At 32.9% G+C, this 14,036-nt stretch overlaps 2 protein-coding genes across 5 annotated transcripts; one reads left to right on the forward strand and one right to left on the reverse strand.

Annotated features, from left to right (window-relative positions):
• Nucleotides 1-1,497: 1,497 nt before the first annotated feature.
• Nucleotides 1,498-3,475, forward strand: LOC149373887 (glucose dehydrogenase [FAD, quinone]-like). Its single transcript, XM_089595438.1, has 3 exons — nt 1,498-1,725; nt 1,788-2,105; nt 2,207-3,475. Exons 1-3 carry the CDS (start codon nt 1,498-1,500, stop codon nt 3,473-3,475), a joined length of 1,815 nt encoding a protein of 604 aa, XP_089451564.1.
• Nucleotides 3,476-6,027: 2,552 nt separating this feature from the next.
• LOC106645432 (uncharacterized) lies at nt 6,028-12,420 on the reverse strand. Of its 4 annotated transcripts, none has more exons than XM_014361292.2 (2): nt 12,288-12,420; nt 6,028-7,426 (listed from the first exon to the last, which is right to left on the reverse strand). In XM_014361292.2, the coding sequence occupies exon 2, from the start codon at nt 7,292-7,294 to the stop codon at nt 6,149-6,151; it is 1,146 nt and encodes a 381-aa protein (XP_014216778.2). In that variant the 5' UTR covers nt 7,295-7,426; nt 12,288-12,420; the 3' UTR covers nt 6,028-6,148. The 4 variants fall into 4 exon arrangements, with proteins under 4 accessions (XP_014216778.2, XP_089451436.1, XP_089451437.1 ...); XM_089595310.1 differs by lacking the exon at nt 12,288-12,420 and adding an exon at nt 11,956-12,045; XM_089595311.1 differs by lacking the exon at nt 12,288-12,420 and adding an exon at nt 9,501-9,571.
• Between the last annotated feature and the right edge of the window lie 1,616 nt (nt 12,421-14,036).

Here is a 14,036-nt window from a genome sequence, read left to right on the forward strand (position 1 = left end):
ATTATATAAATTTTTTAATAAATAAAACATCAAACAACCTGTTAAAATTATGGAACTTCTGTGATCGGAGATATAAAGTATGTTCAAAACGTGATGGAAATTCATCTGATAAACGTGATTTTCTTGTCATTGTAATCGTAAACGTGTCTGTCCGGTACATGCACATCTTTATTTCTATTGGATACGCAGTTAGTTTTCAGTTGATAAGAAAGTTACCTGCAATTTCGTATGAACGGCTTCTTTAAAAAATGATTAAGAAAAAGTGAGTTGAATTTTGTTATAAAAATGCAATAGTGTAGAATAACTATTTTAAAGTAATAAATATTGCTTGTAAGTCTAGTATACATAAAAAAGATTTACGGGTAGTATTGACAAAAAAATGATTGGCATTTAACAACAAACCTCTTAGGTATAAAAATTGTAACAGTAATCAATTTCTTTAAACAATAAAATTTTATTTTGTATTATTCTGAGTAACTGAAATAAACGTAGATTTTAAGTGTAGCATTAAAAAAAAAATCGGAGCGTATATGCTGTTACATTTCCTTATCTGCGGTGAAATTGTGAATAATCGGAAATTTCGTCTGCCAAAAATATTGTTCAATTAAACATTACGAACTTGGAAACCTTGATGCACCCTCAATGATAAAAAAATTAAAGAAACGTTCTCTTTAGTACACAAAACAAAGTTTGTGAATAATAACGTAATTCGGAAATGGTTTCAGTAAATTGTTTATCCAAAACCAAATGACCTTTCATCCAAAGATAATTAATAGACATCCTGTACCACTTTTAGAGACTCTACTTGTTCTTATATTGCTATTATACTTATGATATTATTATTTATCATTTGTGAAACTTAAATAAAATATAACTAATAAAGTCTATAAATTTAATACCAAAACAAGGTACTGTTATAAACATTATTTAAATGAATGAAATTTTTTTCCTGTAAAAACTTAGTTAATCGTGAAAAATAAACGAGACATTTTCATCGGAAATATGCTTTTAACTAGTGGTAATTATTCATACAAAATACGTCAGTACGGGAGTATTTGAAAACATTTTTTTTTTGTTACTAAAATTTTAAATTAATTTAATAAAAATTGCGTTTTGAAGAAGCAGCAGACATAACAATGTTACATGTCCTTATTAACGTAATTAAAAAACCGATTGCACGTTTGCTCAATATTTTATAACTGTGCACTTAACTATATTGCATCAAATTTTAGTTAAATAACCTCTTTTTAAAAAGTCATATATTAAATAAACTACAAATATCCGATTTGAAAAATTGGTTTACGTAGTATTGTTTAATTTTACAATTTGAATAAACGACATTGAACTTGAGGAAAAATTCATTTTGTTGACAATGAAATTTATTGAGTACACTTGACACACTTAAAAAATTATGACTCCAATAACAAGAAATTATAATACAAAGCATCACGTCCATAAATATACAGAACGACTGTTAATTACAAAGTATACGTGAAAATGATGTGGTCCATCGCTCAAAATGAGAATATATGCGCACCAAACTCGTGCAGTTTGGCAGCATTACAATTTTTAGCTTTTCTAACCAATTATCTTGGCTACTCATACGATAGTAATTTTGTCAATCGCGATGTAAAAATAGATTCAGAATACGATTTTATTATCGTCGGAGCTGGAAGTGCTGGTTGCGTTGTTGCAAATCGTTTGAGCGAAATCAAAAATTGGAAGGTATTTAACTCATAAAAAATATTTATGTCAGTATAAAACTTAAATATTTTAAACTGGTCTAGATTTTGGTACTAGAAGCAGGTGATGAGGAACCAATAATAGCAGATTTACCAGCACAAGAACAGATTCTATATCCAAGTAGTATCAGCTACTCTTACTACACTCAACCTGAGGACAATGCATGTGAAGCTAGCAATAACAGAAGATGTTTTACGATTCGTGGAAAAGCTTTAGGAGGTTCGAGTGTTATTAATGGAATGATGTATGTACGAGGGAATAAGTTTGACTACGATACAATTGCCAGTCACGGAAATCCAGGCTGGGGCTGGAAAGATGTCTTGCCTCACTTTAAAAAATCAGAAGACCTAAGGTATCCTGAAGTAAGTAATGTGCTGTATTATGTACTTATTAAAAAGTTTTTTGTAGGCAACACAGAATGCAATGATTATCAGCCAATATTAAAAGATTTGTATTTTATCAGATTTTAGAAAAATATCCGGATGCTCACTCAACTGGCGGGTATCTAACAGTTGGGGGTCTACGCAAGGAAAATGTGGGCGACACGATTTTTGAAGCCCTTAAAGAACTAAACTTCACAGAAACGGACTATAATTCTGGTGATCAGCTTGGGTTATCGAGACTCCAATTGACTCGCATAAACGGAGCCCGTCAAAGTGCTAATGGTGCTTTTATCAGACCTATCCGTGGAAGAAGATCCAACTTAGTCATCAAGCTGATGACACGAGTGACTAAGATTATCATCGATAAACGGGAAAAGAGAGCCATCGGTGTAGAGTATGTGACTGGAAATTCTCGAAGGATACACAAAATTTTTGCTTCGAAGGAAGTAATAGTTTCGGGTGGTACCATAGAATCGCCAAAGCTGCTGATGCTCTCTGGGATAGGTCCTGCGGCGGAGCTGAAAGAAGCTGGTATCGCAGTAATAAAAGAACTACCAGTAGGATCTTACCTTCATGATCATGTTTACACTGATCCTGTCGTGGTTGAATTTCCAAATGGTTACACTGGGCCGTTAACTTTTGATTTAATTCAAAATGATATGAGCTACTGGCTGAGTACTCACGAGGGGGTAATGGCAAATTCAAGATTGTTTGATGTTCATTTGTTTATTCGGACTCGATTGGCGAAAGAAATTGATGGACCAGATGTACAAGTAATGTTTCCCAAGTATTACCACGGAAAAACGGATTTTAAGACACCAAATTTTGTGCCATATTACAATAGAATTAAATTTTCCGTTTGCCTGCTAACTCCCAAAAGCAGTGGATCTTTAAGACTAAATAAGACCAATCCTATCTGGAGTCATCCGTTAATATACGGTAATTACCTAAAGGATCCACATGATCTCAAAGTATTAATTGAAGGAGTCAGAACAGTTAATAAAGTACTCGAGACGTCAACCTTTAAAAAAGCAGGATACAAACGCGTACCAATACCAGCTCCTGGTTGTGAAAAGTACGATTATGACTCGGATGAGTTTTACAAGTGTTTTGCTAAGCGATTTACCACCCCTGGGTGGCACTCTACAGGCACTTGCAAGATGGGACAAGTAAGTGATCCAACTTCGGTTGTGGATGCAAGATTGCGTGTTCATGGAATATCCGGATTGAGAGTGATTGACGCATCTATTTTACCGTTTACTCCCAGGGGAAATACCCTTGGACCAGCCATCATGATCGGCGAAAAAGGAAGTGATTTTATAAAAGTTGATTGGTTGGCTGTGCATTGAGCTTTGTGTCATATGAACTGCATTATAATATAATGGATGACAAAAAATAATTAACCTTTTAGCACACCTGTATTGTTGATGAGAATTAAATTTACACGATCATAACTGAGCTGGTTTGTATGATAAGTGTATACACTTGATTACAAATAATTTAGTTAGATCCTAGTGTAGAATAAGTTTATGACAACTTTTAATAAAAAAAAAGTTACTATTGAGAGGGGATAATAGTAGTCCGCTCCTTAATTGTCACAGATTTTTGAAATATTTTTATAATGCTTTTGTTAGCTGTAATGTTATAACTTGTTTTAAAGTCTATTTATTTCACAAGTTTCCCTAAAACTTAGAGAAGTTAACTGTTGGAAAGAAATTAAATTGAAAAAAAGTAATAATAATTAATACAATTTGGTTACAAGAGATGTTGACTATCCTACGACAGTTTTAACACATTTATAGCACATTGTAAACTATATAATTATCACAGTATAACGAAATTTGCTATGCTGTGATCCAAAGTTTTTTACATTTTGTACATGCACATGAACAGCTACTGGAGACTGTAGTTGTATTCATCTTTTTAATAAATTTTTTTTTTTTTCTTTGTCAAAGTTGAATTAAATCATAAGTTCCGTTTAATTTAGTTTTCAAATATAGACAAGAAATTTCTATAACTAACAACTAATAATAATTTATAGAAATCTTTTTTTTGTGACTTGAAAATTTGATGCCTAATTGATAACACATCATAGATATTATAACCTATAACTCCTACAAGTTTTTATTTTAATTTATAACAGTTATTACTGTTTTTTTATCACAACCGGCAAAAATTATAACTTCGACACCCAATTTAAAGTTCCAATGTTTGCCGGTTGTGCATGGAGCGAATACTAGGGGAACCTGGGGTTGTATGAGTCACTGAATCAAATGGATCTTTATCATTATTTAAAGTCACACTACTAATAGTATTGGTTTTTTTTCTATTGCATATTATCATAAGTCGTTAATAAGCCTTTGAGATTTTTTCATTCAACGCTGCAAAAAAATACTATTTTTAATTATAAAGTACAAAAAAAAAGTAATCGTCACTAACTTCAAAGAGGAATACAAGGAATACAAGTATTAAAAAAGATTTTTTTCTAATTCATAAAATTTGATATCAATGAAGCAACTGTTACACTTTAATACAATGTTTTATAAATATTATATCACGTACGAGTTTGCAAAGGCTTCGATTTACGAACTGTGAGTTTTACGGCACGAGCCGAAGGCGAGGAACGAGTTTCGTATACTATTTTTCCGCCTGAGAACCCAAAATCAAGCGGTGAAGGTGCTATTTTGAGGTTAGACGGTGGAAAATATATTATACACTATTTAAGAAATATTGGTTGAGGGGGGGGGGGCTGTATGGGTCAATCAGATAAAGCGAAATACGATGAAACAAGCATAGCAGCAGGCGATTTCTATCTTTTTTCCGAGAGACACTTGTTCTGATATTCAGTGTTTTGATGCGGTAAGGTTTATTAATTAAAAACAAAGTGATGTTGAGGTTGTACAAAAGAAAAACAAATTGACAGTGCTGGTCTGCTGTGTCATTGCAAAAAGTAGAAAGTGCAATTTCAGCTGGGGAGACATATCGACGAGCAAAAAAAGAATATTGAAGGACAAACTAACAAAAAAGTCGTCAAGTTGTGTATAAACCAGGTTCGTATATTGTCGTTATGTTCGTTATGTGATGTCTTATGAACACACTTTCCTATCATTTAGTTCAATTGAAATTTTGAAATTAAACAACAATAAAAATTTTGATTTTTTTTATTAGGATTAGGCCATAAAGCCGTAAAGTGCTTAAGAGATTATCAGTAATAATAAAAAAAATATGATTTAGGAAAACTTTCTCCAATAAATATTGTACATCAATAATTGATCAGTTGTTAGGAAATGTAAATACTTATATTTAAAAACATATATAATATTTATTATTATAGAATTATTTCGCAACATTTTATTCATGTTTATTTTTCATTATTTCATCCTTACAACCTGTTCCTTGATAAAATGAGACACAAATAACAATTTATGATCACACTCAAGATGGCCATATATAATACATTGGCTCATTCATCGATATCAATAAATAAATTTAAGAAAATAAATAAGTTAAAAAATAAAGACTTTTATTCGTAAATTTTTTTTATTGCTTTTGGATATAAGTACTACCTAAATAAGTACTTACTTTTTGTGCTCCCACTGACGAATCGCCCCAAAATTGTTAAATAGGCGTAAGTTAGTATACTTCACTTCGGCTTCTCTGACTGTATTCTCTTGATTACAACAGTATTTTAGAAAATACTCTCTCGAACTTATATTTTCAGGAGAAAAAGTATATTACACCACTAAAGCAGAACAAAAAAGAACATGATAGAAAGAAGAATAAAAAAAAAAAATCACAAAAAAACGTCAACTTGAGAGGATTAAAATAAAGGTTAAACAAAAAATAACATCATTATAATTGTTAAAATCATGTTTTTTTAATCGTAAAAACTACAGCTGTCGTGCGTTATGTACAAAATAAAAGTACGGCTGCTCGGATGCGCCGAAAACAAAAAAAAATAAATAAAAATTTCATTAGTTCGCTCCGTTGCATTCGATAACGATAAAGACCGATGCAGTATTTTATGAAAATGCATGCATAGTCGCAGGTTGTTTACTTCCCAGGGACCTTGCGGAGCGTCGCCCGGACTTTTTGTCCTCGTGAGCCAGCACATGCCTCGCGAGTCGGTCTTTTTGATGAAATTTAGCAAAACACACCGCACACTCGAAGCGCTTGTCCCTCGCGTGGGTCCGCGTGTGGTACGTGAGGTGGTGCTTCATGCGAAATGTTTGCGAGCACACGGAGCACCCGTAAGGCTTCTCACCCGTGTGGATCCGCGTGTGCCTCGTGAGGTTGCTCTTGTCGCTGAAATGCTGGGAGCAGTACGAGCAGCCGTACGGCTTTTTGCTCACGTGGATGCGCTTGTGGGTGTTGAGGTTGCTCTTTTGGCTGAACGTCTCCAGACAGAGGGCGCACTTGAAGGGCCTCTCGCCCGTGTGGACGCGTATGTGCTTCGCCAGGGTTTCCTTGAGGCTGAACTTTTGCGAGCACAGGGCGCACTCGAAGGGCCTCACCGTCGTGTGGGTGCGCATGTGCCTCGTGAGGTTGTTCTTGTAGCCGAAGGAGTGACGGCACACCGGGCACTGGTACGGCTTCTCCTTCGTGTGGGAGCGCATGTGTTTCGCGAGGTTGCCCTTGCGATTGAATTTCCTCGCGCACACCGAGCAGTGGAAGAAACTTTTGCCCGTGTGGATGCGCATATGGTTCGCGAGGCTGCTCCTTTTGCCGAACATCTTGTGGCACACCGAGCACTCCAAGTTGGCGTCGTCCTCGTCCGAGTGGATCCTCATGTGGCTCGCCAGGTGATGCTTGTGCCTGAAGGCTTGGGGGCACAGGGCACACGGGAAGGGCTTCTCCCCGGTGTGGATCATCATGTGGACCTTCAGGTTGCTCGAGTTGTTGAACGCTCGGTGGCAAATGGCGCACTTGTCGTAGACAATGCCCGTGTGGATGCGCATGTGGGTCGTGAGGGTGCTCTTGTGGCTGTAGGATTGCAAACATTTGTAGCACTTGTAGGGCTTGTCGCCCGTGTGGACGCGCGTGTGCGTGTTCAGGTGGAATAGTGTGGTAAATGTTTTTCCGCACACGTCGCAAAGGTAGCAACTACCCGAGGAATTGCGGTCGATTTTTTCTTTGGGCTCGGGATCCGGCTCGCAGCTCGGGGACATGCTTGTCGGGTGGGTGATTAGCTACTAGTTGTGGCTTCAAAGAGTATTTTAAATCCTCAGTGGTAGTTTGATCCTCCCGACGAGACGGCAATTGTTTGGCGATTTGATAAGAGTTTTTTGATCGTGGTTTTTCTGTAAAAAACAAAAAAAAAAAAAAACAGACAAGAAATTTTAATTATGTTATCAGTGACTTGTAACTAGAGGTTTTTATTATTTTTTCTTTTAATTTCAGCATTTGTTACTAGATAGTATTTTTATTATTTTAGACAATCGTAGAAAAATCAATGGAGGACCAATTTTATATGTTTACTTTTAATTGTTACAAAATGTCACTGTGTAAATAAGCTGTTACAGTACTTCCTCGTTTATTTTCAAAATTTCAAGTTGCTTTCAACGCCTGATTTGACGAATGGCAACGTTTATATTTTAGGGCAATTGTTACCATGAAATGTCTTTTGTATTTGTTGATATTCAAATTGAATATCATCTTACTAATAATAAGTTACAAATAGTAAAAAGAATAAAATTTTTTTTTCCATAATCCTCAGTGAATTCTATTATGCCTTCTTGAATTTTTTCACATTTTCTTATTAATCTTTATATTCTCTCGTAAAGAGTAAAAAATATCATAAAATGCATTATTAGGACGTGTTAAGATTATCTTGGATAAAAAACTTGTAAAATTAACTAATTTCTTAAAATATAAATCATATACTTTACAATGGTGTTCTATAGATGTGAAATACAGTATTTGTCAACTATTTTAAAAATCACACATAAATACACACTTACGAAAGATAATTTTTTGTATACAAATATATGTTGACAAAACTAATCAAACTGTGTATGAAAAGTATGCCATAGCATAGTAAAATTTAAGGTTTCTATTCTAGATAAAATATAAAGGAATAAAAAAACAGATTAAAAAGAAAAAAATGGAGGCAATTTAAGTTATCTCAAACATTTATGAATACACATATAAAGACATGTCAATAACCAAAACAATGCTGAATTACAATGGCCTAGTCACCAGTGTTTCAATGCATCATAAATAATCGAATTTTGTTATAATTAAATCTTAATTGCAAGTGATTTCAATTATAAGCTCAATCAAATTAGTGATTAGAAAATGAAACAATAGGGAATCAAATTACGGTAATAATTTGAACGATTTTTAACTATTGAAAAAAAAAACTAATAATTAGCTAAAGGATGTTTAACTATTTATTAAATTTTATTGTTAATTAAAACAAACTCCACTTTTCCATTAAAATAAATTAACAATTAAATTTCATTTTTAATTAAAAATTGTGTAAAAATAAAATTTTTCTGACTACCGAAACATGAACTAATTAATAAATAAAGTTATTTGTGAATTGAAGAACGCATCAATGGATGGATTAATTTTATTTCTTCATTAAATACTTGCTAAATTGAGATTCAGTCGAATTTTTTAAAACCCTGAACTTTGTCTTAAGCCCCAAGTTAATTGCTAATGAATAATATTTTTCCTATAGTATTGGTAACCCTCGTAATGAAATAGGTACATTTATAACACGTATAAATTATATAATTTAGATGTATACCATACTTGAGATATTCCTATGAAATGTTTGATTTTTCAATAAAACAAGAATATGCAAAATATACGTACGTATTAACACGTTTTTTACTGATATCTGATGTGTTTAAAACAGTTTTAGAATTATTTGAAATAAAAATACCTATTATTCCCATGAAAGCAACCCAATGGTTTTTAAATATGTTTAATTAAAATTAATGATGAGTCAAGAAAAATGGCATGATTATCGTACAAACGAGCCAATCAAATAAAGCTATTTATGAAGGCTATAGAAACATGTGATGGTGTTTTTGAAAAAAGTAATACGTCATTGACGTACACAATGTCCTTTTAACGTGGGACATTCACATGTGTCAGCGTAAGCTTGTATGTTATAGAAACAACACAGCAATATACTCTCACGATTATATACCGATCTGTCACTGTACAATCACACGCGGACTAATAATAATGTTGCCACTACGTTTTTTTTTTTTTTTTTTTTTTTTTTTTTTTTTTTTTTTTTTTTTATAATCGGCAGTGGTTAATTTATTAAGAAAAAAAAAAAACTAAACTATTGTTAAATTGAAATGTATTATTTTTTCTTAAAAACAATTTACCTCCTTGTTGTAAAATTTATAATACCTAGATGGATGGTAATTGACGACGTTCGAGCACTTGCTGTATAAAATCTCTTTCAGAACTGCTTGTGACTTTTTTTTGTGATATTATTATATTAATGTCACTTTGTAAGCAACTTGAAATTTATTATCCATTATCAAATCGGTTGAGTTACAAAACGTTAGAATTTAATATCAATAAAATCCTAATGCAATACTTTTTGACGGACAAACGGGAAATGGTATACCCACTCGCTTAAAAAGCCAACTTATCCGTGCAATGGGTGAGAGAAAAGTGGAAGGAAATCACTGGGCAGTCGTAATGTTGGTCCCCAAAGTCCGATGGAGAGGGACAATGTCGAAAGCACCGAGTGGGGGAAAGGACTGCTGAGGTAGGAATTTGCGTAGGCAGGTTTAAAAACTGGATGGGAGAGTGAATGTCGTAACATGTTTTTGACCTCAATGTTGGGGGTGGCGTGGGAAGAACCTGAAAGTAATAAATTAAAAAAGGTAAGATGCCGTGTTATTGGAAAGGTGAGGCCCAGAGTTTGTAAAAAAATTGTAAAATGGTTGTAAGAGAAGGAAAAAAGAACATATGCACGTAAGGCGGTCTTTTGGAAAGAAAAAAAAAGACATGATCTACTTGCAAGTATGTCTCAATTCATCGTAAGAAAAAAAAAAAAAAAAAAAAAAAAAAAAAAATAAGGAAATACGAGTTGACGGTTGCAGGTCTCAATGCATATGAGAAACGAGTTTTTACGGGAACCTGAGTATGTGACCGACCAGTTGTTTGACTTGAATTTTCACGCGGTAGAAGCGTGAATGAACGGCGAGCTTGCTGTAGGTCTGGTCGTCACGAGGACAGGTAAGAGAACACAGGCGAGCTTAAGAGAGTCCATTCAACTTTTTCTTGGGAGGAAAGATGATGTGGGCAGGCGACTGCACACACGCTGTGTTAATACCTAAGAGGTGAAAGCGGCTACGTGACACTGTTTTTCGATGGGGATCATCACAATTAGAGGGATTTCAAGGTCTCGTTTGTAGAGGTGCATTTCACCGCGTATATATATGCGTTGCTGCCTACTGTTATTGGTATTTTACGTAGAAGCTGCAATACTCGGTGAGTAATGTCACCAAGAGTATAATTTTAAGCGCCCAGTGTAATGGATAGCGTTTGTTTTCCGATTTAAAAAAAATATACACATAGTAAAGTATGGTCTAGCCTTCAATAATTTTTTTAAATTTTAATAAGTAGTTTACATAAGAACAATCGGAGTACGTGAGTGAAAAATGTTATAGTCAAGATTTATGTGGTAAGATTTAAAAAAATATTTTTATCTAAGTATGTACAGTTTGTATGCAACTTAAAGTTTTCACACATCTAAAATGCAATAAAAATTTTAAAATTGTTAGAATGTTATGGAAGACTAAGAATAATAATGCATCAGATAAAATGATATTACATTGGACGAGTGAAAAAAGTACTTCAGGACTTCAGGCAACTCGTAGAACAATATAACAAAAATTACAGGAAAATAAGATAAAAATTTTAGGAACTGATATAAGATGATTGTCAAGTGAAACTAGATATTGTATTGTAGTAAAAAATTAGTAAGAGTTGTGCAATAAAATAGAAATAAGAGTATCTTGGTGGCCGATGACTTAAAGTGATCTTATTACAAATAATAACTACAGCAACAATATTAACGATAATAATAATGATAATAATAATAATAATTATTATTATACCAATGATGATGATGATGATTATTACAGTAAAAATATTTATAACAATAAATACAATAACAACATGAAGTGTAAGCGTTTAGTGTTAAGGTCTTTAACTAATATTATCAAAGTTACTTACAACTAAAAAAAATTGATTAAACATGTTTATTAAATAAATTAAATAAATTGTAACATATATTATGCAATAAAAATGTGTGCCTGCGTGTTCGTTAATACTCATCCAGTATAATTAGTAATTTTGGATGATAAATGATATCTTTCGAAAGCGAATTTGTTTAGGATAGTCAATACTTTTTTTGTATTATTTTTTTTTATTTGACTACATTTTTTTATTTCACGAGAAAAGTATCAAAAAATATGATTCTCTTCACAAGAGCCCACGCTAAAGTCATAATTGTTTAAAAGATTTTTTTGTCTTCTTAAGAAATAGGCTAATCTAAAACTTTAAGGGAGAGTATATCATAAATTAATAAATTTTCAAACATTCCCTTAAAATTCTGGTATGATAATTTCACATACGAACCACCTCAAAATTATTTAGTGATTTTTCGCAAAATTAACATATTTTGGTAAAACAAGAAAATTTAAGCTCGAAAATAAGTTTGAGGCTCATATAATTTAGATATAAATTTTCTTGTAAAATAATCCGTAAAATAAGTTTTTTTTAACTACAATGAAATTCTACATAATATAAAAAAATGTTATTAAAGACCTTATAACTGAATACTTACGCATACACGTTTTCTATTATCCGGCAACTTTGAAAGTAATAGTATATGAACAAGAACAATTTTCTTAATATTACCGCAATAGCCATCACTTATTTGTCATTGAGCAAAAATTTTTAAAAATCATTTCACAATTTTACTAAACAATTCTCTTTGAGCAGAGCCATATAGAAAAGCGCGCTCTAAAACTCCTTCCCAAGTTAACAGCACAGCTCCCAGGGGACAGTGCTAGTGGCATTGTTCAAAACCCGCGTAAAAGTATGGCTCGACAGGTCATCGCTTTGGTTTAAATGAAAAGATAAGCAGGTACGCGAATCACGTGCAAGTATTCCTACCTCAGACGATACCTGTAGCTATTCCCAGTGACGATGTATCCAGTAATATCGATGTTACGGCTCGTTTAACTCCAAAGGATGCGAAACAAATGTACGATTGTCTTTACACCTTGATGGCCGGTGAGCCTTTTGCGTCTGCTGCTCACTATACTAGAGAACAATGCGAGCACACCGAGTATATATGGCACGGGCGGAGATTAGGCGAGGGAGAGAGAGTCTGACAGCAACATCACGACGCCACACAAGTAAACGAGTCTCGACTCAGCTCCTTGGCCGTGGGCCTTATATTACATGTCCCGTGTGTACCCAAAATGCGGTATGGGTCCTCAGCGCGAAATTCAAAACTACAAGAAGTTATCCAACTGAGGCTTTCAAACTTCGATAACCCCGCAATCCAACACTTTTTATCCATTAGCTGGAGGACATTAATTGTTTTTTTTTTTTTTTTTTTTTTCCGTGAAATTATAATTGGATAAATATTTTATAGGACTTACACCTGATGATAAAAACGTTTTTGTAGTTCTTTTAGGTTTTAATATAATGGGATCCGCAAATTTATTAATAAATTATAAATGAACAATAATAATTCAACTAAGCTATTTCAAAAATTGAACAAAATCAACATAGTTTTGTCAATCGAAGTATACCACTAAGATAGTTTTTTGTATGTTTAAATCCAAAGAAAAGTTAAGAAATTGAAATTTTATTACACGATGATGCAAAATCAATAAAAAAAACTTTTTACTGCCAGTAACATTATATTGTTCAATAATGCTTATAGACGATGAAAAAAGAGAAAGTGTAATAATTAACATAATAAAACTTACTAAAGTGGATTAGGTCAAATGTTCTTAAAAATAGAAACATTATACTTGATAATAAAATATTTTTTAATCACAAAATCAATTATAATTTTATAAAATTTGTTGAAATTATTTCTGATAAAAATAATACAAATAACAAAAACTATTGTGTCAAAAACAAGGAAAACTTTAACAGAAATTTTTTTCTTTTATTTATAAATACAATTTAAATTTTAAAAAGCATTATGTATTTGAAACTTTTTGCAATATACTGCTTATTATTCGGTGAAAGTTTTCCAAAAATGCAAATTAACGTAATTTGTAGAGCCTTACTATCAATTTATTAAGCTTATCACACTGGCATTATTTTGTTCATTAGATAAAAGTCATTCGTTTTTTTAAAGCATCAAGATCAGCAGGAGCCCGATTCTTCTCGTCCCTTCCAGTTACGTACCTTGGAATATTTTACGAGGTTATTACGGTAAAAGAATCTTATATGGAAATGAACAATGGTGTTATTTCAGCTGGATAGATATAACTGGAGCAAATGCCAATATGGATAATAAGAGAGAAGGGAAATATTATTAAGGGAAGCACACTGCAGAATATAACAACTGCAATATTTCCAAAATAACAGAAAGAAATTTGTTCCTACCTCGGGAGTTTTTCGTGACATAGAAAAATAGTACTCGCTACTGATTTGCATCTGGCCAGGAGCAAGATAATTGTAGGTTAACAAAAAGTGAAAATAGTGCAGATCTCTCTCGCACAGGAACTAAGGGAAAAAATAAATGATTTTTTTTCCAGAATTATTGTCAAATATTTTATTTATCAATCGCAGATACACGTTTCAAAAATGTACATTACTTACATACTATGTATTCACCTAAAGTAGGGTTCAGTTAAAAAAAAATCCACTGGAATGGTGTCACAAGTGGGTTTCAAT

Source organism: Copidosoma floridanum, unplaced genomic scaffold (genome assembly GCF_036245765.1).
Source record: "Copidosoma floridanum isolate Cflo_tuat_1 unplaced genomic scaffold, Cflo_Japanese_pri ptg000025l, whole genome shotgun sequence".
Taxonomy (NCBI): Eukaryota; Metazoa; Arthropoda; class Insecta; order Hymenoptera; family Encyrtidae; genus Copidosoma; species Copidosoma floridanum.

What these genes read in the sequence shown, in the direction of transcription:
- LOC149373887 (XM_089595438.1), top strand. Translation starts at nt 1,498, where the DNA reads ATGATGTGGTCCATCGCTCAAAATGAGAATATATGCGCACCAAACTCG. An exon ending in GCGAAATCAAAAATTGGAAG is followed by an intron (nt 1,726 to 1,787) that starts GTATTTAACTCA and finishes AAACTGGTCTAG; the next exon opens with ATTTTGGTACTAGAAGCAGG. An exon ending in AAGACCTAAGGTATCCTGAA is followed by an intron (nt 2,106 to 2,206) that starts GTAAGTAATGTG and finishes GTATTTTATCAG; the next exon opens with ATTTTAGAAAAATATCCGGA.
- LOC106645432 (XM_014361292.2), bottom strand. Translation starts at nt 7,294, where the DNA reads ATGTCCCCGAGCTGCGAGCCGGATCCCGAGCCCAAAGAAAAAATCGAC.